The 24,522-nt window shown below is 36.7% G+C and overlaps 1 protein-coding gene across 1 annotated transcript; it reads left to right on the forward strand.

Annotated features, from left to right (window-relative positions):
* The first annotated feature begins 1,285 nt into the window (after positions 1-1,285).
* On the forward strand, positions 1,286-20,453 carry NEIL3 (nei like DNA glycosylase 3). The gene is made up of 10 exons (XM_041480164.1): positions 1,286-1,399; positions 3,894-4,009; positions 5,943-6,077; positions 7,359-7,572; positions 8,648-8,722; positions 11,161-11,327; positions 14,272-14,441; positions 16,771-17,173; positions 19,017-19,191; positions 20,012-20,453. The coding sequence occupies exons 1-10, from the start codon at positions 1,307-1,309 to the stop codon at positions 20,186-20,188; spliced, it is 1,725 nt and encodes a 574-aa protein (XP_041336098.1). The 5' UTR covers positions 1,286-1,306; the 3' UTR covers positions 20,189-20,453.
* The last annotated feature ends 4,069 nt before the right edge of the window (positions 20,454-24,522 follow it).

Below are 24,522 nucleotides of genomic sequence, written 5' to 3' on the forward strand. Positions count from 1 at the left end.
TCTTCCCTTTGTTTCAAACATATTATTAAATGTTTTTATTATAGCAAAGAAATTCCCAAATGTTTGTCACCACCAAACACTTTAATATGAATCTCACCAACAACAGATTGTGCATATCTGCAAGTCAGCTTTTAGCGGAATAAAAGTGCATGCAAAAGGTGAGTAAATGCAGACTCTCTGGTTAAAATTCATACATAAGTGAAAAATGGCTAGAGAACCTAATTAATGGTTCCTATTGGAACTTCTGATTCATCTGCAGAATTAGATGTGGAATTGAAAACCCAATCTGCAGCAGCACACTGCAGAAACCATCAACTGAAAAATATCCAGCTATGAAATGAAATCCCTTATTATAAAAAACATTATATTTGACTGCCAAGTGACAGGAACGATTGGCTGTGCTTTTAAGGTACTTTAAATATTATATTAATATAGAAAGCTGAGTTAAGTACCAATTTCTAATTGCTTGAAAGAATAGTAAGGCAGAATTACAGAGCAGCAGAAAAATCACTTTTGCATGCCATTTTTTAACATTGCCGACTTCTGACTCGTAAGCTTAATTCTCTGACTAAAAATTGCCTTATTATCTTGATTTTAAAAGATCACAGATCACAGCAAAAACGCCACTGAGAAAAAGAAAAAAGGCATTTGCAACAAGGGTAGCACACCCTAACTTCAGCTGAAAATGTGAATTATATTCCAACATATATCATTTAGCCTGATTTATCCACTTCCCTCTATGTAAAAAAGAAAAAAAAAAAAACAGAAAAAAAAGAAAGTTCTTTTGAGAAAAAACACATTTTGATAGAACCCAGCTAGAAGAGTGGATACAGGCTGTGTATATAAGAAATAACATTGAGTGTTTTTAACCAGTGTGAGTATTGCCTCACAAGCTCAGCATTGGGAAATGGTGTCCAGTGTGCAACCTTGGAATGCAAATTCCCCCAGCTTTCTTGGAGCCCGCAGAGTTCATTATGCTTGTTTGTACTTCAAATGTGGTGGGTAAAGGAGTGGGAGCATTTGACTTCTGTAAACCTGGACTGACTGCAGAAACCTATTAAATACCGACTTTTTAAAAGCTGAAATTAATTTCTGATTGTGGATTAAGTCTTGGAGGAAGATCCACTTGCATGCGTTCCAGACAACACCAGGGACCCACCATGGCCCAGGGAGCAATGCAGGAGCAGCAGGAGCCGCCGTTCAGACGGAAACAAACAGGAAGCAGCGGGGCGGCGCCTGGCGCGGCCGCACCGCCCTCAGGCGAGCGGGACGTTCGAAGGCGGCAGCGGCGGCGGCGGTCGCGGCCATGGTGGAGGGCCCGGGCTGCGCGCTCTGCGCCGAGCGCCTGCGGGCGCGCCTGCGCCGGGGACAGCGCGTGCGGGCCGCGCGGGGCGGCGCGGTGAGGGCACAGGGACGGGGACACGGACACGGCGGGGGAGCGACGCTGCCGGCCCGGCCGCCGGGACGGGACAGGGCGGGGCAGCTGCTTCAGGCAGCGGGGCCCAGCGTTTTTGCTCGTGGCTGTCCGCGGTGGTAAACGCCGCCTGGTGTGGGTGAGAGAAGCGAGCGGGCAGGAGCCGCTGGGGTGCCGGGGGCTGGCGGCCGGAGCCCCGAGCGGGGTGGTTGGTGACCCCGTGCCGCGGCTGCCGTCGTCCGTGGGTGGTGGCGGGTGTCATCCGCCAATACTGCCTTTATTCTTCCTTGAAGTTGTGAAATATTCCTGGCAGCAGCATAATAGGTCTGGGCAGGTCAGATGTGTAAAGGCGATGCTGAAGCTGTAGGAAAAAAACAGGAGATTTGAGGTTAATACCTTTCAGGACAGATTTTTGAAGTAAGGAGTTGCGCTCCTAAGGTTTCAAAAAGAAATCTCACTCCCTCAGATAGATTTCATTATCATCATGTTGTGCAGTAAAAGGCACCTCAGGGCAGCCTCTGTTCATTGGAAAATGACCAACCTAAGGGGTCTTGCACTTTTTAGATTTCACAGAGGCTGCTAACCATGGCCAAAGCCTTGGCCACTGCTGAAGATTACACGCTTTAGTAGAGTTTGTGCTATGATGACTGTAAGGTTTTGCCTGATACCGAAGAGGTGTGAATTTAACTTTAAATATTTGAAAACACAAGTTAGTTTTCCATCTTAGTAATTTCTTATTCTGGTTTATTTTTAACAACCCTGAGTGGCTTAAAGTTCAAATAAACATTGTTGCGCAGCAACAGCCTCCAATACTTTTATTGGAAAGTATGAACTGTTTACGTGGGAGCAAAATTTTGCTTTCTTCATATTTTGATAACAGACAAAGTAAGTGTTATGCAAGAAATGTTTTTATTTTCCTACTTGACAGAATATTAACCATAAAACTCTAAATGTATATCATTTCAAGGTAATAATACAGTGGGAGATTGCATAGAGAGTAGCTCTGAAGTGTCACTAACTAGCAGAAGCCTGGCTGATTTGCCAGAGTTGCATTCATACATATTTGCATTGAAATTGAGTGCTGCAATTGAAGCACTGATATGTGTGTCTGCCTTGCAGTCAGAGCTGTGAGGACAGTGAATCTGCTGCTCACAGGTTCCAGCAGGGCCTGAAGGGACCTTGGGGTGCTAGTCAGGGGGACCTTTGCAGACTGAGAAAAATGAGCTGGTAGAAAGTTAAGTTCAGCCTTTGGAAAACTTGCAGAATCCTGCACTTGGAACAGAAGAGTGTCATGGAACAGCACAGTCCTGGCTGCTGCTCAGATGGGAAATGGCTCTGCATCAAAAAAGGGCCTTAGGGTCATGTAGAAGCTGAGTCCATGTCACTTCCATGTTCCAAGAAGAGGGACAGCCCCGTGCTGGCCTCTGCGGGTTGAGGAGAGTGATGCTTACCTCCAAGCAGCAATTGCACCTGAGTTTGCAACTCCTCAGTGATAACAAGATAATAATGTACTAGAGTGAGTCCTTTGGTATGATTACCAGGGTGAATGAAGCATATGGTGCTCAAGGAGAAGCTGACAGAACTAGGGTTTTATTGCTCTCCTCAGGTACCTGTAAGCAGGATATGGAAGAGACAGAGCTAGGCTCCTGTTGGGCATGCACAGTGGGTGAGAAGCAGCAGATGTGGGTGACAACAGAAGTTCTCATTAGGTATTAGGAAAAATTTTCCACCACAATAGTCAAGCCGTGGAACAAGGGCCCAAAGATGCTGGAGTGTCCATCCCTGGAGCTGCTCTGAATCTGACTGAGCTCCCTGTCCTAAGTGTATTCTGCTTTGACCTTGTTTGGACCAGATAACCTGTAGACATCCCTTATAATTTCAATATATTTTCATCTGCTAAGCAAGAAAATATGACTGCTTCAATTTCACATTTGTCTTGTCCTTTAGTAGTGTCCTGCCTGCTGCTCACCTGCTTCTGAGATTAGACTTTAGACTAGTAGGAAGAGAGAGATATCTCTGTAGGCTCAGTGGAGGCTTTTCTGTAATACACAATGCACTGTGCAAAATACTGAAGGGCTGTTATTAACATTTGAAGAAGGATATAGATCTGCAAATGGCAGAATTGATACTGACATGTTTTGAATATTCAAACTGTACCTGTTTATTTTACACCAGTCTGAAACTCTTATTATAAATTCATGACTTGAAGTAAAAGGCATAAAATTCCCTGATAAAAAAGATATATTGATTCATTTAGGAAAAAAATTAAGGTAAGTTATGATAGCATTAGCAATAGTGACTGCTTCCTGGGTTAATAGTCCCATTGTTTTTGGTAGAATGCTTAAGGAGAAAATAGTTAATGTTGTCCAGGCTGGAAAATTAGTTTGTACAGCTGTTTGCTGAATGTGTACTGGTGCTAGAATCTAAGCAGTATAAATTGTCTTTAATCTTTGTGTGTGTGTGTGTACTCATTTTTCAGACTGCTGCAAGTAAAGAGGGAATCTCTGGTCATGATTTCCTTGTTGGACATGTTTACAGGGGTGTGGAGACATTGGGAAAGGAACTTTTTATGTATTTTGATCAGAAAGCTTTGAGGTAAGTGAGAAAAAGGCTTCCTATGTATTCAGACTGAATGTATTTGGGGGGTCATCTTGATCTTGCTAATGGCACTTGCAGAGATTTGAAAGTGTTGGAGAGAAACTTCTCATCAGCCTCTGCAGTATAGTCGCATGTTTAGATAATTTACTGCTTTACTCCAAGATTTCATGTAAAGGTATATAAAAAGGAGAGTTATTTATTGACATGCTTTCTTTCAAACAGGAAGTTGCATTTTCTGGAGACAAAACAGTTATAAAACATGCAGTGCATTCAGATCCCTGCAATGTCGTGTAGCACGAAATAATTCTAAAGTCTTACCTTTTTAGTTTAAAACTGGAAATCATCAACTCCTTACTACTAGTTCTCATTGAATAACGTTTTCCTAAGTTTAATTAGCATGACTTTTCTATTTGTAATTAAAAAGAAGATTTATATTTTGCCCTATTTCAGGACATCAAAGAATTAAATTTTATAAATTTCTTAATGCTTTTGAATGTAAATGTGTAGTGGTGATTCAATTTTTTTTTTCTAGTCATGAACTGAGAAGGCACTAGAATAGCTAATAGTTATGATTCTTAAAGTTTATTTCAAACAGTATACTGGAGCTTTGTAAATGAAACCATCAGCTATAAAATTGAATGAAAAATAATTTTCTGGTAGCATTTAATGCTTTACCATTTGTTAGCAAGATGCAAGAGTTTGGTTTAAAAATAAATTTGTCTAGGTTTAAAAATAAGTTTGGCTCATTAAGCCTGTGCATTGCTACTCATGGCACTTGAGAATTGAAAATTATTTTTTAAGATAAAAGTGATTGAAACAACTATATCACCTGATCTGACTTGTAAGAAGAGACTTGGAAAGATGCAGGTTTTTAAGTAAATCATAGCATTAATTACTTCATGTTTTAAAGAGTTAACTTCAAGAATAGGCTTAATGACATGTTGTCTTACCCCATCTGTAAATATTTAAAATGCCTGTCCTTCCTGAAATGTAAGAAAGCTGGGCTTACTGGAAATAGAGACCTGATATTGCATTTCTTTGGTCATTTGTGTAGTTTAGTCTGTTAAATCTTCTTGTAACTACAAAATAATCTACTTTTTCTGATATACAGTGTTATATCACCCATTATCTTAGGGTTTTTAGGACTTGATTGTACCAGGTGAAATTGTAATAAATAAAATGTATGTGATAATAGTCGGACTGGTCCTTTGCTCAAGCATGGCTCCTCGTAGAATATTTTATAAAACTTAAGACCTCTTAAAGCATTTCTAATCTGTAAAATGAATGCTTGAAAGGGTCTGTTCTTCTACTTTGCCATCTGTGCATTTTTCAGTTTATTTCTTTTATTAATTTTTAATTGACTTGCAGGTTTTGCCGTGGTTGTAGGCAAAGAAAAGCAGAAAACAACATATGGCAAATACTAATTATGTTGTTTATGGTGTTACTGGATTTTGCTGCAATGTGATAACCGTGGTGGGAATATGGGGACTAAATTCTTTCTTTTCATACCAGGTGACTTCTGCCTGATTTAACAGAAGATTTTCTGGTCAAGTGGCCTCATTTCTTTCAGGCTTCCTGAAAGTTTAAGAATCTGTGTTGGAAGATCAGCATGTTAAATGAAAAAAATTCTAAGTGCACCAGAAATGGTGCTTCTTAATGATCAGGTTTGACTTCTGTGCAATGAATTATGAAGTCTGCACAAAAACAGCTGTGTTTGGAAGGATTTTTACTTGGGGAGCATCCTTTCTTCTTTGGGAATTGAGCATGCTGTAAGCTAGGTTTGTTGCTGTGTTACTGATAATGACTAGAATTAATGTACGTGCATACTGACTTGATAAGGTAAGGTTCACAGCTCTGAAAATAGACTGGTGTAGTGCTTGGAAACAATAGTGAAGTTAAAATACCTATAAAACCTCTCTTTCTTTCCGAGGATTCACTTTGGTATGAATGGTACCATGCGCATTAATCCTGATGGAAGCAAAGACAGAAACGGAGGACAACCAATTTTGGAGATACAGCTTGTGGAGGATACTGTTTGTTTTTGGGATGTGACAGTAGAGTATAGGTAAAGCAGAAACCAATGAAACAGTTTATTTCTTTTTATAACATTCTTTTAAGCTAAATGAAAAATCATGTACAAATTGTTAAGTGCTTGGATTCTATCAAGACAAAACTTTCTAAACATATCACATTTGTTGGTGTGGTAATTTGACTTTGTTACTTTTTTATCAGAGCTTATGTTCAGTTAAAGTAGTTCTATGCCATAATGTCATTAGGTAGTGTCAAGACTGGGAATGAAAGTTGGATTTAATTCTATTCTTTGATCTGTATGCTTAAACCCATTGCTCTGTTAATTTCTATCCAAGTCTCATTTCTCAACAAGAGTAACAAACAACCTGTCACGATTACTGGTTTCAAGTTCTTATGCTCCAAAGGTTGGGTTTTTATTTTTTTTCTTTATGGAAGCAGATTTTTATAATTGTTCTAATTTACATTAAGCAGATGTTTATGCCCATTAGCACTGTACTTCACACTGCTGAAAAAAACACCAGCAAGCTTAATTTTAGTGATCAAGGCTCTTGAGTGGAAATGGGTGTGTAAATTAATAAAACATATATAAGTGCATAAAATTACAAAACACAAATCAAGACTTCTTGTATGGTATTATTTTCAAATGAATATGCTTATCCTAATAATACATATCTTAAAATATGAATATATATTTTTCTAAATTTTGTAACTACTGTTAATAATCTACTAATACATAAATCTATTACATAATAATAATTTGCTCGGTTGGTTAGAGCATGGTGCTAATAATGCCAGGGTTGTGGGTTTGATCCCCATTTGGGCCATTCACTTAAGAGCTGGACTTCATGTTTCTTGTGGGATTCTTCCAACTCAGAATATTCTGTGATTCTTTGAAATATGATGTATAAATATATTTTACATACATATATATATATATATATATATATATGTCATGTTGTAACTAGTGGACCCTGTAACCATACAGTTAGGTATGTTTGGGGGTCCAAGCACATGGGCTTTCCATCTTGGAAGTAGTTTAAAAGCAAGGAGCTGGCAAATATTTTTCAAGCTACTAGGAACAAAATTAGATGATTTTTTATACATTGGACTAGATACATGTTCCATGCATGTATCACTGACCTATTTTTGGAAGAGGTATTTAATGGAATTTCCATGCCACTTCTTGTCACTGGTATTTTCATGGTTTTGGTTATCTGCGTATAATGTCCTAATGTGTTGTGTTGTTTTTAAAACCACACTGCAATATTAGGATATATTTAAAATAAAAATTAATCAGTGTATTTTTCTCTTCCAGAAATGCAGCTGAGTGTGAACAGAAAGTGAGGATGATGGAAAGTTTGGATGTCTGTTCTCCAAAGTTTAGCTTCTCAAGAGCAGAACATGAGATTAAGCAGCAGAACACCCGTATGTTGTGTGATGTGTTACTGGATCAAGCAGTATTACCTGGAGTGGGAAATATCATAAAGAATGAAGCACTGTTTGATAGTGGTCTTCATCCAGCTCTTAAGGTGGGTGAATGTTTCAAGATGGTTTTTAAGGACACCAAAATATTAATAATTTAAATACATATTTACTTAATATTTTGCTATGTTCTTACCTTTATTTTGTCATCTGTAATTTCTTAAGTTTTTCTTGAACACTAAATTAATGTTTTATCATTATAACAGGAGGTTTTTGTCATGGCACTCCTTGGAGCTGATTAACTTTCATATTTTAAGTCTGACATCCTGTTATGCTACCATTAAACTGACAGTCCATAAATAAGGAAAAGTGAAAAGTGCTCAGGTTTTTTTGTTCATTTACTACCCAAAATAGTATATGTGGTAGAGTTGACAATTTTTGCAGCTGCTTCTTCTACTTCTTATTCTGCTAGCTGGCATCAGTTGTTTTTTCTACCATTGTTTATAATACTTTTTCTGTTTTAAGATCCTCAAGCATGTGTTTTCAAACTTTGGTTGAGAAGATCACATTTGCAAAACGTAGGATGTAAGTGGAAACTGTAGAAGATCAGTAACTGAAAAGTTGTTTAAACATAGTATTTTGAAATTTGTTCATAGAATCAATCTGGACTTTAAGTTTAGCTGTGATATGCAGAGAAAAAAAAAAGTGATTTAAAAATTTGGGTTCTTAAGAAAAATAAATTTCATTGATACATCTCTCTAATTGTGATGCCTTTGATTCCTGTATTCTTCCTGAATATGTCTCAGAGGAAAGAGCCTCAAATGATAGGTCATATTATGATCCATGAGGAAATTGGGAGGGATGTGAGACTTGCTAACTCTTATTTGTGTGCTCATGAACTCTTTGGTCAATATAGAGAAAAACAACTGAATTTTCTAGCACATGTTTTGCATGGTTGAGGCAAAGCATGTTGTTTGGTATGCATGCAGTGAGTTTTTGTAGTACAGAATGTAAACATGTACTGTTTTACTGAGATGATACATATAATACAGAGTCAGGGAATTACCACAACATGGAGAAAAGCAGCTCCATATCAGTGTTCAAAGTGCAGCTGCCTCATAGGTCTTTTTTTGGTCTCTTAGCATTGTAATATTCTAAAACTCATTCTTGTCTTTCTTACAGGTTTGCCAGCTGACAGATGAGCATATACGTCACTTGGTGAAAATGACACGTGATTTTACCCTGCTTTTTTATAAGGTATTGGCACATATTTCTGGAAAACTTCTAGAATGTTACTCTGGCATGTTAGCTGTGTGTGATCATCTTGTGAAAACAGTATAAAGATGCAACAAAGCAAGTGTTTCCATGAATAGGAATGTTGGTTTGTGTGCTCTTTATTAATTGTGAATTGTCAGATGATACAAAGGTAGGGAGAGTCAAGATTGTCAAAATATGCACAGCTTGGCCCAAAAGACTATCACAGATGCTGCCTGAGGGCCACTTCAGTCTTTCTGTGCATGTGCTGTTATGCCAGTCTGAACATGTCAGAATTGATGTAGGCTAAGCACAAATTTACGAGTAAGGTAACATAAAGATTACTCTTCACACTGGGAACTAGAGATTGTCCCAGGGAAGTACGAAGGTAGTTGATGTGGCTTCCTATATAAAACTTGAAATAGCAATGAAATTTATTTGACTAAATAGTTTGCAACTTCTAGTGACTTTTTTTTCCTAACCAAAATAATGGTTTTGATTGATAAAGTGAAATAAATTACAATTTCTCCCTTCTGCTATAACTTCAGTAGGACTTAATTTCTTCCTGTATGAACTCCATAATTCTTGGTGCTCTAACTTTTCACAATAGAAAAAGAGAGAATTTGACCTAATTCTTCTATGTTTTGTTTCTTTAAGCCGCATACAAAAAAATGAACAGATGTAGTGACATTTTTGTCTTTTTCTCTTGATGTTCATGAAAGGCAAAGAGCTAGCAGTGCTAAAAAGAATTTTTTTGGTAGGTGAGGGTAAGGGCACCTAACATTCCTAAAATCATAAAGGCTAAAACTTTATTTAATAGTTTGCTTAAAATGTCTATTTTCCCTTGACTCACTAAAGAGTGCTTTAGTTTTTTGGTAGGGAAATGTTTTCATTTCTCTGAACTTTGTAGTGAAGTCTGCCAGTAAAGAGACTAGTTCTGCATCAACTCTAATACTCAGAAATTTAAAGGCTTTTGGACTGATAACGAACAAGTTATACTTTCTGTTTAGCCAGTTTGAAAACTTCTGTAGTCCACACTTAGCAAGTATTCACCAGTCAAGTACTTTTAAGAGGGCTAGCCTCTCCTTCCATCTTTAAGAGACATAATGAAAATATGTTAATGAGGGATAGTGCGTGAATTTTTATAGGCTGTTATAGATTGTTTGCAGTCATCATACTGCATCATTACAGATGCAAAGATGAAGAATCTTGTTTGTGTAAAAAGCTGTTGCTTTTGTTTGGTTTTTGCATAACTGAATGGTAAAAAAAGCTACTCATAAGAAACTGACTGGAAACCTTGAGGAGGCAACTGTGAATATTCATGCAAATATATATTAGTAATTCCTTCTGATTGAATTACTAGTTTTCACTGGCACAAGAATTCTCTTTCAGCAAAACTGATGAATAAGAGCACAGCAGAAGCAAATATACTGTGCTCAAAGACACCTGTGTTTTGGGAGAACTCCAAGAGTTTTCATACATTATGGAGCTAGAGCTAGTGAACTCTGCCAGAGCTGTGCTGGTGTTACTTGGCCAGCTGTGGTGTCATTGGAACTGAGTCCAAGGATTTGCAATTGTAGGGCAGAAACTTGGGTGGCTCAGCAGAGTTGGCTGCATCTCTACTGGGCACTTCTTTGGATTTTTTTTTTGCCACTTTTAGCTGTAGTGTGTCTATGCTGACTTCATGGGTGTTTTGGGAATTGTCTCATGAAATGTGCCTGCCAGCTGTCTGGAGGCTTTTCAGGTCACTGCCCTTGGGCTTGTACTATACTTAATATGGCTTTCTGCCAGAATCTGGGGAGCTTACCATAGTGCCAAGAGGCTTTTCATGAGCCAGGTTGTCTGGCATGGCCAGGGCCAAGATGGAGCTGAGCAACTTTACTGGGCACTACCTAACATTTTCAGAATCTTGGGAATATTTCTGCATTGCACAGTTCTTTACGTTTTGGGAAGGCTTATTAACCCAGATTGTAGCATCACATCTGAGCTGTGCTGTGTTTTTGGCTCTTTTGGGTGTGAGAGAAGGCAGTGTTTGTTTTGTGGTTTATGTTTGTTTTGTTTTCTATGCTGCATTGATTGGAGCTCATTAGCTCTTCAAGAAGACTCCTGCAGGTGTCAGGTCAAAGACAACTGGTGCTGAATGAGAGCTATTTGGTCCAGCTGAACTCAGAGAGTTCCTAGCATGTATTTGCTTGCACCTTGATATTATGCTTTTTTTTCCCTTTTATTTAATTATGTACAGAATTACAGACACTGTTATACGTGATTTGTCAATTCTTTACATAAAATAATGTGAAATACAGGGATAGCCTTTATTAGTGTCTCTTAAATATCTTCATCTAGTCATTGACTTGACAGTGTATGTAGGGTTTTCTATTGTCAGACTCATGTAAAATGCATCCTGAGTCTCTAACCTGGATTTTAAACACGTTCTGTTGTAGTGCCGCAAAACGGGGTCTGCGCTATACCCACACTACAAAGTGTACAAGCGCCCAGCCTGCAGGGAGTGCGGTGGCAGCATCACCATGTGTCGCCTGGGAGACCATAGCAGGATGACTTACTTCTGCTCTCGATGCCAAAAGGCAGATCCCCAGCTTGTCAGTGTTAGGTATGATGGTAGCATGGTGACATTTTTAAGCTCCTCAAAGTGCTGTTAAGTTTTGGCTATTGGTATTTAAAAATGGTTAGAAGCTTTGATTCTTTGCTACTGTTCTTTTCAGAGGTGTCATCTATTCTGAAGTAGCTATTACTGTAATCAAATGTAGGAATTACAAAACAATTCAGAGTACTCAGATTTATTCACTGAAACTAAGTCACTGGAAAAGTTGCCCTTTGTTCTTGGTGTTATCAATATAAAGGGCATCGATGTTTCTATACAAGTGAGTTGAATATCATGAAATAGGAATTTGTGTCATCTTTTTTGCAGGATAGCCTCGTCAATCCTGGCATATCTAGATAGCTGTGCATTTGTGCAATTTTCTTCTGGATATAGAATTATACTAAGGATAACTAAAACTTCAGTAAATTCATAGTGCAGCAAATATTTTAGGAGCTTAGTACTTTTTCTTCCTCCTTATTCTCCTTATTTTAAAAGTTTTTGCTATAGGTGTGCTGCAGAGACACTTTCACTTCCACATAAATTGTGCTAGCAGCAGCTTTCCTCCTTTTATTTCAGGAAAGCAGAAAGTGCATTTGATATCACAAAGGGTCAAAAGGTAAAAGTTCCAAAAGTACCTTATTCAGACTTAGGCATCTGTTATTCTTGAAAATTTTCATCTGAGGCTTCAGAATTCTGCCTTTATACTCTCTGTCAGTCTAATATAAGATGCTGTTTCACTTTGTGACTTTGCCTCGTTAGTGTGTGTGGGGGTGTGTGTGTGTATATATATATACATATATATGTTTTAGATAAGATTTACAGAACACACAAATCCCTCTCCTACCTCCAAGCTTCTTTCAAGACTCAGATGGCTGAAAGGATTTTGCTTAAAGCTTAAAAAATTGCCTTTGAGTACAGATCAAATATCGAAAATTCCAGCATGGAAGATAAATATTTCACAAGCTGATAACCCAAATCTGCTGTATTTCCAGAAAGTAATAATGAGAAATATTTTGCAGAAGTGTAGGAAGACAGTGTTCTTCTGTTGAGTCAGATAAGTAGAAAACAATGTCAGGAAAAAATCTTTCTGTTTTCTAGAACAAGTAGTGATTTACTATTTTGTTTTTGTACTTTTAAATAAACAATTAGAGTGCTGTATTTAAGAGAAAAACATGGTAGTGGTAGCTATAAAATAAAGATATTTTCTTGTCTTGTCCTTATCCTAATGGTCAGTTCTTTGTTTTCTACTGCACTCTTTTCAATTTTATAGTAACTGTTACCATGTAAAACTATGTATAGCTCAAGTAATTTATTTGCCATTCCAGGCTTTTCACATTTAAAGACTGGAAGGGGCTCATGTGATTAGACTGACTTGCTACAGATCATAAACTGTAGAATTTAACCCAGTGGTTCTTGGGTCAAGTCAACTAGTTTATGATTTTGCTCAACTGAAAAAAAAATTAGAAAATACCCATTATAAACTTAGCCCATCAAATTCAAATGTACCTTGAGTTTAAAAAATAGACATTTCCCCACATATTTCATAAACTTGGAAAGGGTGTGGGGAGGTATAATGACAGGACAGATGACCCAGTGGAACAACATGGAATTAAATTCCCAAACATGACACACTGAATATATTCAGTCTAGTAGTGCATTTTTGATAACCGAGTAGAACAATTGATTGAATTACGTGAAAATACCCATTTTAACATTTACAGTTCAGCTGTTTTGTTTGTTAGCCACAGTATTTTGTTGAATGCTGCTGTAATATCTGTTCTGCCTCTCAACAGCACAGACTCTTTGGTATGTGAGCAGTTCTCATTATCCTCCTTAGTTTTCCTGTTGTGGAAGATGTAGTAGGTAGTGGATATCTCTACCATTATCTTAGAACTCTAGCCTCTTACTAGAGTGGTAAGTGATCATTATGGGAAAAGTGACGGGTTAAAGGAGTGTCACAACAGTGCCCAACTACAGCATTTGCATTATTGATTGAAGTGCTTAAATTCTTAAGATTAATGAAAGTCTCCAAAAAGTCCAGAATTCCACAAAAACTATATAAAAAACCACTTGACAACTTATCAACCATAAGTTGGATAATATCATAGCACTTAAAAATATACATACATAACTTACTGAACAAGTAAATTCAAGTTACATTTAATATGCTGTCAGTGTTTGGATACTATGACAAGAGCAGCCCCTTGTAACAGAAAGCTATAAAGGAGTAACTCTGATTCTAAATCAGTCTATCAACATAGGAAGTTACAATTTACAGGAAAATAAATACAATTAAATCTTTAGTGGTGTCTGGAGTAGCTTTGTCTCACAAGTCACAGCTAGGTTCCTTAATTTTTTACAGGTTCTTACATTTTTAAAAGGCTTTCCAGCAAATGATGACACACAAGGGACTTTCTAACTTTTAAAGCTTTCCATGCTTTTGGCTATTATGATAACAGAGTGGACTTATGTGTAGCATTTAAATGAGAACAAAAAAAAAATTATTTGCTAGACTGTGTGATTTCTGCAGTTCATCTTCTAAACAGTTCTTCATTCAGTAATGCATTTGTTAACAAGTTTTGTATACAAGAGATGGGGGGAAAGCCCTGAAAGAGTCTCCCTTTCTCACCAAGCTTTTTGCTGCAGTACTTGGAAATGGTAGGGAATCTGGGAGACTGGGGCATTGTCCTGGAGAGTACCTAAGTTAATAATTAAATTTATGTCAATTTCTTGTTTAAATATTTTTATTTGTATTATTTCTGCAGCATCTTTGCCCTTGAGGTAAAGAAAAGAAAAATCAAACTTGAACAGTGACATGCTGTCCAAGCTCTGATAGGAGGCTTAACACTGCACACTGCTTGTTCTCTAGCCCATGCCTCCCTGCACAGAGTGGTGTAGGGCAATTTGTAGAGGGAACGTCACAAAACACTAACATCATTCTTTTGTTTCACAGCAAACTGCCAGCTAGAAACAGCCTAATTGGCTGGGCATATGGCAGGGGGTCATGTTCTAATGAACATGTAGCTCGGAAATCTGAAGAGGAGTGGACGTGTATGTGCTGCACCCTAATAAACAAGCCTTCTGCTGAAATTTGTGATGCCTGTTTGACTTCAAGACCTGAAGGTACTGAAGGGTTGTCTGGCATCTGGATTGGGAAAGAAGGGAGGTCTATGATTTCAGTGTAGTTTTTATGTAGAAGTGTCTCATTGTGAATCACATATGTGTAACTAGCTAACCTGAAGTCAGATTTTGAGGAAATCTTACACACGCAATATGGAAACCGTCTTGTCTTAAACCCTGTAAGTGTCATCTTCCAACCTGGCGTGCAGGTGGGATTCTATAGATCAGTGTCTTCCGTGAACCTTTGCTTTTACTGGGGCAAGGAGTGAGAAAAATCTCCATTCTTTCAACTCTCCTTAAAATCCTTCAAAGTTTGCAGTGTAAGTCTGAATTAAAAATCATCAAAGGTTGGAAAATTACCTGTCATTCTTCCAAGTGAGCAAAACAGTATATTTTAGTACCCTTTTCTAAAAGGATGCCAGGTTTCTCTGGGGCTGCTTTTTTCCCTTCAAGTTCAGAGTAAAAATGATTTTGAACTTCTTACCTCAATTTGTTGTTTGTGTCCTGTTGGAGCTTTTAATGCTGCTATCTACATGAAATATTGCTTCATTGCTTAATCGTTTTATGACTGGAGTGATGCGTGGAAAATGCTTATTTGGCATTAGCTATAGTTCATTTTCTCAGGTCAGGAATCAATAAAATTATGTCTTTGTGCCTTACATGACAGTTGCTGTCAACACACGCTAATCTTGCATAACTGTTCTGCCAAATCAGCACCAGAAACCTGAAAATTTTAATCTATTCATAGAATAAGATTTACCAACTAACATTTATCCTGGAATTAATACTGTCTCCTAGCCTTTATAATGTATCATAATATATTATAAAGGCTAGCTGACAGTATGTGTACAAAGGCTTTAAGATTTGAAACAATATCTTGTTCCTTCTCCTGTACTTCTGAGTTTTACTGATTTAGTTATATGCAATTAATGAAATCAGGTGTGGAATTTGAAGCTGTTTTGGACTTGATGGAATACTGTTGGGAAATACTTTTTTTAAAAATAAGACTTTATTTTTGCATAGGAGTGATATTTGAGATTTTTTTTTTCAATATGGGTTTGCTTACCTCTTTTTTTCTTTAATCCTTAAGAGTTTCCCCTCTCACTTGGTTCAGTGTTTGTTTTTTATATTGTTTCTAAAATTACCAACTGTCAGCAGAAAAGTTTGAATTTTTGAGGATGGAATACTTTGTCTGTAAAATTAGCTGCTGGCCCTACAGTTGAAATAATTCAGTTTGTAGACAGATAATTATTTACCATTACATTGCAATTTCCATGCTCCTTTGCTAAGCACAAGGCCAAGCTACTACTATTCTTTCTTAAAAAGTCTGAATGAAACGAGTGTGTTTCACTGTGCAGTAGTGGCAAAATGGAAGGCTCCTGGAAACAAGTAGTGTTCCAAGTCAAATGTAGAGATTCCTATTCTGTTTCTGAGTGAGAATGCCTTTGGAGAGAGTGTGTATGTCTCATCTACCCATGTTCTTGTGTATGTCTCATCTACCCGTGTTCTGCTTAATTCCCTCTTTGTATGGAATACAATGGATATCACAGAAAAGGAAGGACTCTCTCCTGGAACTTTGTGGTTTCTCAGCTACCTAAAAAGTTTGCACATAGGATGCCATTAGGTTTTCACGGTTTTCTCAGGAAAGGGATTACCTACAGACTCCTTATGTATTAAATTGGCATTAATAAACTATTCCCATTATTTTGAAATTATTATTGCCCACTAGGAGGGCCTTTGATTCTGTGAAGAAACTGTTGTTTATACCACAAAGCAAATGTCTGAACTGCTTTCTACTGAAAAGCCTCTTACAGTAATTAAGTTTGGATGAACACAAAGTTTGGAAAGGATGGGAACTCTGAAAACACTAGAAACCCCAAAATATGAATATTCATTTTTGTGTTAATAGGAAGGTAATACTTCAAAAATGGATAATGCATCACTGCTTGGAGGTGCTATACTCTGTTATCTCCCATTACTGGGATTATAAAAGGTTATTTTGAAAAATTTAAATACTTTAATCCTCGTGTTTGGGCCAAAATAAATTTTTTATGGTTAATTGTCCAATAGCTTTCATTTACATAGTACTGTTAATTGATCCTACTCAAGCAATAGTAATGCTATCTTGAAACACGTGTTTTACATGACTCTTAAGAGTGCATGAGTTTTTTTATTGTAAGAAATTTTGTACTCTTATCTAATTTATGACAGGTTTTGAGGTGGTACTGTAAATTTACTCTTTCATTCTCCAACGACAACTTACGAATACATATCAGAAATATAATGTAGCATTCTTTGCAGATGGATTATAACTAATAACTTTTTTCCTTAGTTCCAAAGATGGAGAGTTTTGAAGATTCTGCGGCCTTTAACACAAACTTAATGAAGTACCCTTGTAATGATTTCAGAAAACCAAGCACAGAAATAAAGATCAATAGGAAAACTGCATTTGGAACTACAACTCTTGTCTTAACAGATCTTGGTAACAAAAATGTTTTGAGAAATGATATCCAGGTATCTGGTGGACACGCTCAGTGTGTTTTTCCAAAAAGCAATTGTAAACAGATCCAAAGCAATACCTGCCAGTCAGGAGGAAGCACAGACAAGGAGTGCTCAACACATGTAACTGCCCTGGCTTCGTCCTCCTGTCAGCAACCTGTCTCTTTCAAACACATACAGAAGAAACAGAAAACTGATCATGTACCTTTGGTTCACCCATATAATAGAGCAATCAGGTATGTATTCTAAAATGAAAGCAAGTCTTTATAATCCTATAAACTAACTTTATCCTTAAAGATTAATTGAATACTGTGCTGTTTGGCTCAGACAGTGTTGTCTTTGGATTTCTGCCAGAGGTAACTTATTCTAGTCTAACTATAATTTAATTCAGATTTCAAAAGCACTGAATTACCTAGGCTGTCTTGATGTTGGCGTCTAGCCAGTACTGCTGTAAGCTAAACAGCTGTTCATAGTTCAGCTATTCCTATTGAGTAGGCCAGTCTAGTTTTAATAGGTCAAGCACATTTCTGCCTAAGGAGTTGTCTGGTCTTAGCACTGTAGTTGCTATCTGTTTAGAGAGATCTTAAAATCAGTGTGAAAGATTACAAAAGGAAGCTATCTGGATGAATGTATTCTAATTGAAGTTATTTGTCAACTACCAGGTTTCAGCATTCTTCCAGGAGAGGAAGCTCTGTACAGTTATCTCGATGAGCTTCCCATCACTGCTTTTACTCTTAATTTCCCTCCCCATTCTATATATAACCACTTCAATGCTCTACCCATACTTTTATTTACAGAGCCCTGTTCAGACACATCCATTGCCTAGTTAAGAGAAATGTGAGAATCTATGAGGGTTGTCACAGAAAAGTTGGGCAGATAGTAACAACAGTAATGGGAGTGCAAGGTAGATGTCACTTACAATGGTAAATTATGCAGGCTGAATGTGAAATATTGATGATATGTTACAAAATTCTTCGTCATGTGTCTGTTCTGAGATACAGAAATTACTTCTTACATTGCTGAAGCACCGGTTTTGAAATTATCTCGCTGACTAGCCAGGCTAGACAGAATGAATACAATTCCTCCTCACACTCTCAGTACAGACTGAAGAACTGAGGCTGTAGGCAGGATAATTGGGAATACAGAGGACTGTAAACAAGAAATGAAATAGTATCAATCATGACAACAGGTAGTTGTAGCAAGTAATCAACTGAAATGTTATTTTTATAGTATTTTCCTAAACAACCAAAACTAACAAAAATCTGTTGGTTATTTTTATCTCCTTGTGTTTTAGTGAGGTGTTGGAATAAAACTGCTGGTGTCTGCAGGACTGCAGTCTTCCAGACATAGAAGACAACATAAAATTCCTAAGCTGATAAATTGACCAGAATGAATTAATATTTTTTCATTAAGGTTCCATTACTGCTTTTCTGTTCTATAAATATATTGGAAAGACACATTTCAGAGCATTAATCTTTTTCATGTCACTATTTTTAAATGAAACCTTGTATATTGCAGATAGTCAGAAATTGTCTTAATCATGAGGAAGAAGGAGACTTTACCCCATTCAAAGAATACTATTTCATCACTTCATCTGGATTATTTCTTGTCCAAATGTGATTTGGAGCATTACTGTATCTTTTCAGTAAAGAGGCTGAGAGTCTTTTCTATGAAGCATACAAATGCCTTCAGACTGGCATAATTAGTGGTGTTGGTCTTTTTCCCACTGAGAGCAGAATACTCTTTTAGAATGTGTCAGAATTTTAGGTGGGCAATATAACATCAGTAGTAATATCTATTTTTTTCATACATGAATTTGAGTACTTCAAAATAATTTAAGACATGGTGGGGAAAACCGATATAATACCTCAAGGAAAGCACACAGTCGTGTCTATTCGCAACTCGCAATCGTTCATTCAGCTTTGAAGGTGCAATAGGGTGCATTAGAGAAGAAAGTCCTTTATCTGTCACTGTGTGCAGAAGTACACTGGGTGAGCTATTGTAGTGGTGGAAGAGAGTTCTTTGGCTGGTAATCCCTTTTAAATTACACAGAAGTCATTTTGTAACCTGTCATTCCAGCACACCTCAAACTAATGCGAGAGATGATACTCGTATGTCGAGCGTGGGGCGTCCTCGCTGCAGTAAACACAGCCGTCTCTGCAGCCTCAGAGTTGTGAGAAAGGATGGAGAAAACAAGGGAAGGCAGTTTTACTGCTGCCCCCTCTCCAGGGAAACTCAGTGTGACTACTTTCAAGTACGTATAAGACTTCAGAACCTGTTTTTATAATCAGTGCTTGTTCCTGCAACCTCCTTGGCCCAGTGACCTGTCAATCATGGACAGCGGATCTATTCCATTTAAAGCTTGACATAAATACTCTTGCATACTGAATTGAAACTAAGAGCATAATAATAGCTATTGAACTTAACAGTTTTAGTTACTTCTCTTAGTGTTGAGATGGGACCTGCTTGTGCAAATGCTCTTTATCTACTTCTGAATGATGTGAAACAGATGCATAAGAGAAATACTGGTTTGAGGGGACCTGTACAAGTTCTTCAGATCAGATTCTTTTTAAAAGGACTATAACAAACTAGATCTATTTGTCAGTCATGTTTCTGGCTAGCCAAAATCCTGACAGCCTCTCAGGATGATGATTCTGTAATCTGCCTGGGCAAGCCCTCTCACTGCTGCACTAATACCTAACATGACCTTCCTAGCTGCAATTGGTGGCCTCTGCTCCTTGCTATGGATGTAGGTGTCTTAAAAGAGTTTGGCCTGAAAAGTGGCCTGACAGTCATGACTATCAGGTGGTTAATAGATAAACTCAAGACAGTAATGCCTAAATTTGAAAAAAAAACTTGTGCTAACATAATTTCAATTTGTCCCAGTCAAAGTGCATGCAGTTGCAGTTGATGTTAAAGAAAAATCTAAAAAGTGTTCACAAAAGAGATAAAGCTAATCTAAGTACTAAGAAGAACTTCTTCCATGGCATCCCCTGTAGATCTTTTTCTATTGTCCATTTTAAAATAAGGAATTCATAGCCATCACATGTGCCTGAAACCTGTTTCTTTGGCAGTGGGCTGATTTGGATTTTCCATTTTGTAACCATGGCAAGCGATGTGTTATGAAGACTGTGTTGAAGATTGGTCCCAATAATGGAAAGAACTTTTTTGTGTGCCGTCTTGAGAAGGAAAAACAGTGTGGCTTCTTCCAGTGGGTAGAAAATGGGCCAGGTATGCAGATTCTTCCATGATGCTCATGTTACAGTTATCTGTTCTTCAGGATGTCTTAAGTGCCTGTAGTAATTTCTCTTTCATTCTTTTTCCCTGATTACTCATTAATTAGTAAAAGAGCTCCAATGTAAAGAACAGATCTAGAAAGAGTAATTTTACATAGTCATATAAAAATTAAACACTGCTTATATGCAGCCTACAATTTTGAAATAAACATTTAGCTTGCAACATAGTGTGACATATTATTGTATTTCTAATAAAAATTGCACTGTTTCCTTTTTACATGCGTTGTTTAAAAATGTTTTGAATTTTCATGTATTTTTTAAATTTTCTTAACTATAAACATGTATTTAACAAAAGTGAATAAAAAGAATATACTTTATTAAATACCACTCTGTGCTTTCTTAGAGCTTAAGATGAAAAAGCAGTGAACTGTACAATTCAAATATTACAACAGTTGATTGACCTTGCTTAGATTTGGAAAATAACAAAAAACTTCCCTAAAACAAATAACATGATTCTTCGGTTTTCTAAATTACATATTCTAAATCCACGTCTTAATGTTTTCTTTTAGTTGCCACTGAACATTTTTCCCCAAATCCATATATAATAGATAATAAAATCTTACCTCCAAGATAGCTAAAACTCAGTTTATGTTTGTTGGTTTTACCACAATTTGCTTAAGCTAGGGGTAGAGTAAATAGAATATGGTAAGCTATCAAATCAAAAACAGAATTCTTCAAATCTTTAGAAAGTGTGCTATAGATACTAAGGAAAATGAGACTAGTGAAATGGTCATACATCATTTAGCTTCGTACATCATTCAATTGCAACCAGTTTTTAATTGAAAATAATGGGAAATAGTGTTGCTTCCCAGCAAAATATGTGGAAAGAAGCACATTTAAAAGCACCTTGCAAATGGTTCTTTGGTCTGTGGTATTTTGTTTTATGGAGAACTACTTGATTTTCTTGAGAACATTGCATAACTTAATTCCAATTAAATCTTCCATTCCATGATGCAAGGGAAACTGTTTAATTCTTTTCCTAAGCAGCACAAATTCAGAGGCTTCTTTTATTCCTCTTTTCAGTAGCATTTGATACCTTTGAAATCTTTCAAAACTTTCCTTACATGAAGAAAATCTTTTTTAATCAGATTGTAGAAACTATAATCTTTATGTTGGTCAATGGCCTCTTTCCAAATAATGTATCTCTTTCATGAGGTACAGAACTCCACCTGAGAACAAAACAAGCTACTTCACATGGTAGCTTTTTTTTTCATTTTTCCATTGCTATCTCTCTCTATGATGCTTCTTGTTGCAATGATGTGTTGCTGCTAGCTTGTGCTTATCCATCTAAATCTTCAAAATTGCAGTCTAACCGGTATTTGTACAATTCATTATGGTGATAAAGTGTTTGATTACTTTTAAATTGTACATGCTTTTGGATGTCTGGCACAGGAATTAATCTTCAGCAGTTCAGTTAAAGTTGAAAAATAAAAAAGAAATACAACCATTTCTGATTACTTGCCTTCTACGAATGTTAAGATTTCTCTGAAGCTGGAAGTTAAATGAATTTTTCAAACTTTAACACATGAAAAATAACAGCTGGGCTCTTACATATTTTTTTAGCTTAATAGCAAGACAAGAAGTGAATATCTGTTTAAATAAAATGCATACAAGTTTTAAAGGATTAAGTACATATGTAATCACTTTATTTTTCTGTTCTTGTATTTCTTGAATATGTTGTATATGGTATATTTGTACCAGCCTAATTTTGCTATATATGCTAGTTGTGTAATGTCACAAGGTGAGGAACAGCAGACAGGGAAATCAAAGGGCAAGGACACCCTGAGCTTATCACAGTGGACTAGATGAAGGAATCTCACATGTTTACGCTTAAAGAAAGTAGGAAGCTAAACAAGAGACACTGAATTCTAATTCTTTAGATGCCTCTGCAATGCAATCCTTACTGCTTTTGCCTTTGTTGTTTTGTTTTTGTTTTTTTCTTTCCCTTGGAGACGATGGCACTTTGTAGCTTGTTTAACAAGGTCTGGCTGATAGCTGGTTGTAACAAGTTTTGACCAAAAAAGCTGGCAACAAAAATTCTCTTGGAATAGATCCCCACTCAACCTTTAAAAAAGAAACTGCAACCAAGGATGGAAAACCAGATAAAAGTCCTGATTTTTGGCTTTTATTCTAATAGTTTACAAATGTGTTTTTGTTTTTTCACATTGATTCATCTATTACAGTGCAAGTGACGGAACACACTTCTTTCAGATTTGTATCTGACTTACACATTTTAATAGCTTGTGTAGCACACAGTGAACTGTGAAGGCTGAAAGGAATAACAAGACCTAAGTTAAAAGAGGGAGCTGTTTTTCACAAAGATTTTCTGTAATTTCTATTCCTAATGAAAGCAAATGTAAATCTTTGAGAAAAGAAATGTAAAGCTTTTAGAAAAATACAACCTTTTCTAAAGGCCTTAGGGTTCTGACACAGTTTTTGGCCTTTACCCAAACACAGCCAAGAGAAATGGGATTATTACCTAACAGCCTACAGGAGGCTGTTAGGAGTGACAGGCTCACATAAGCTCCTTTGGATGATTTCTAAAATGAGGTGCTGATGACAGTTCTGTAATTTAAAGGAGACTGCCAGTAAAGCTGACTTCTAAGTACTCTCATGTACAACTTTTAGGAGAGCTTTTTTAGACATTAACACTACACAGTGATAGCATGACTCATAATAGAAATCTGTCTTTCACCTTAAGCTGAAAACACATTTTTCTATACCACAAAACTAACCTCAAAAAGCCCCTGAACTCAGCTGAGATGCTATACAAAACAGGTTTTAGAGGATCAAATCAAGGTCACACAAGTTGTGGAGTAAAAATTTTAAACTCAGAAAATACTAATGCCATATGCCATAACCAGTTTCTGCTTTATTAGTTGCACGTTCATTACTATTACAGTTTAAGTAAGTTTAGGCAGAGTATATATCCTTTAGACTGAAATTAATGTTTATTTTCCAATTTGTGCCATTTGGTTTAGAATCAACAGATTTTTATGCCTGGTTTCATGCCTTTAAACCCTTATTTGAAATAGTTTTTTAACCAGGTACTTGTTAAAGACAGGCATGCCATTTGATGTCAATTCAAATTCAGCAAATAAATGAATAGAATACTACTTACTAATTCACTGAGGGACAACTAAATTTACTCTGAAAATATGCACTCAAGTTTTGGGACATGACTATGTCACAACTGTGACTACAGACCTTTACAATTATACTGCTATTCTGTATCCACCTTCCTACTTAAAAAGGTGTTAGTTCTCACTTGTTTTTCTGGAATGGAAACTTATGTAAGAGTCATTTAGCTCGATGATGGAAAGGGATTTTCAAAGAAGCAGAGGATGTCTTAATATCGGTATGAATGCTGATCATTAGTGGCTAAGCATCTTTCACATGAAATCAAAAGGTATTGTAAAGTCTCTAACAGACTTCACAGCAACTGTGAACATTGTAGAATATTTAAAATTCTTTTCAATGCCTCTTCTTGTACCTTTTTGCACTTTCTGCAATTCAGCTTGCTGATGATAGGCAGAGTTCATCATCCAGTGTAACTTAATATTCTGCACGTCTGTTTTTTATTTCTCTGATGCCTGAAAGGTTGTTTATTATGTCAAATTTTTACTTGAATATTCAAAACATACATTCAAAATTAATTTAGAAGTGTGTGGGAATGCACTATAATTTATATTAGTGGAACAACAAAATAAAATCCAATCTAAGGAGAGAACCCAACAAATTATTTTCCGTATGAAAGCTTATTAAAAATGCATCAAGCACATTTACGGGTGAGCAGAATTCTGAATGTACACAGTATTGTCTAAACATAGTTAGTGCTTTAGTTATTTAACTTATTGAATTGCCACTGCTGTAGAAAGTGCAGGTCCTTGCAGAGTTTGTATGCTTTATAATTTTTTATTATAAAACCAACTTCAAACAACAGGACTGTCTTTCAGCGATTAGCCATGTGATATGATCATACTACAAAAGGTGCTAACACTACTCATCTTTTAATACTAAGTATTTTAGACAGAGAGATGGCAGAGTAAAGAGAGACCTCTCAACACTGAGCAGCAGAGCCTGACTTAAAGGTGGCATGAACTGAGGAAGGGGAAAGTGAAGCAAGAGTTCCTCTGTTTTGGCAGAGGAGAAAGCCCATTTGACTGGTTCAAATGTACTTATGGAGCTGAAATCTAAGTCAGACACTAAAAACCTGCATGATCTAAATAATCATCTACCCTACACTTCTGTAGAAAACATGTAGATTTAGAATTTTTTCTGGCTATTTT

This window comes from Pyrgilauda ruficollis, unplaced genomic scaffold (genome assembly GCF_017590135.1).
Source record: "Pyrgilauda ruficollis isolate IOZ18807 unplaced genomic scaffold, ASM1759013v1 scaffold5, whole genome shotgun sequence".
Classification (NCBI taxonomy): domain Eukaryota; kingdom Metazoa; phylum Chordata; class Aves; order Passeriformes; family Passeridae; genus Pyrgilauda; species Pyrgilauda ruficollis.

Coding starts and splice junctions, on each gene's coding strand:
- NEIL3 (XM_041480164.1), top strand. CDS start 1,307: ATGGTGGAGGGCCCGGGCTGCGCGCTCTGCGCCGAGCGCCTGCGGGCG. Junction 6,078..7,358: donor GATGTGACAGTAGAGTATAG/GTAAAGCAGAAA, acceptor TTTCTCTTCCAG/AAATGCAGCTGAGTGTGAAC. Junction 19,192..20,011: donor CTCAGTGTGACTACTTTCAA/GTACGTATAAGA, acceptor TTTCTTTGGCAG/TGGGCTGATTTGGATTTTCC.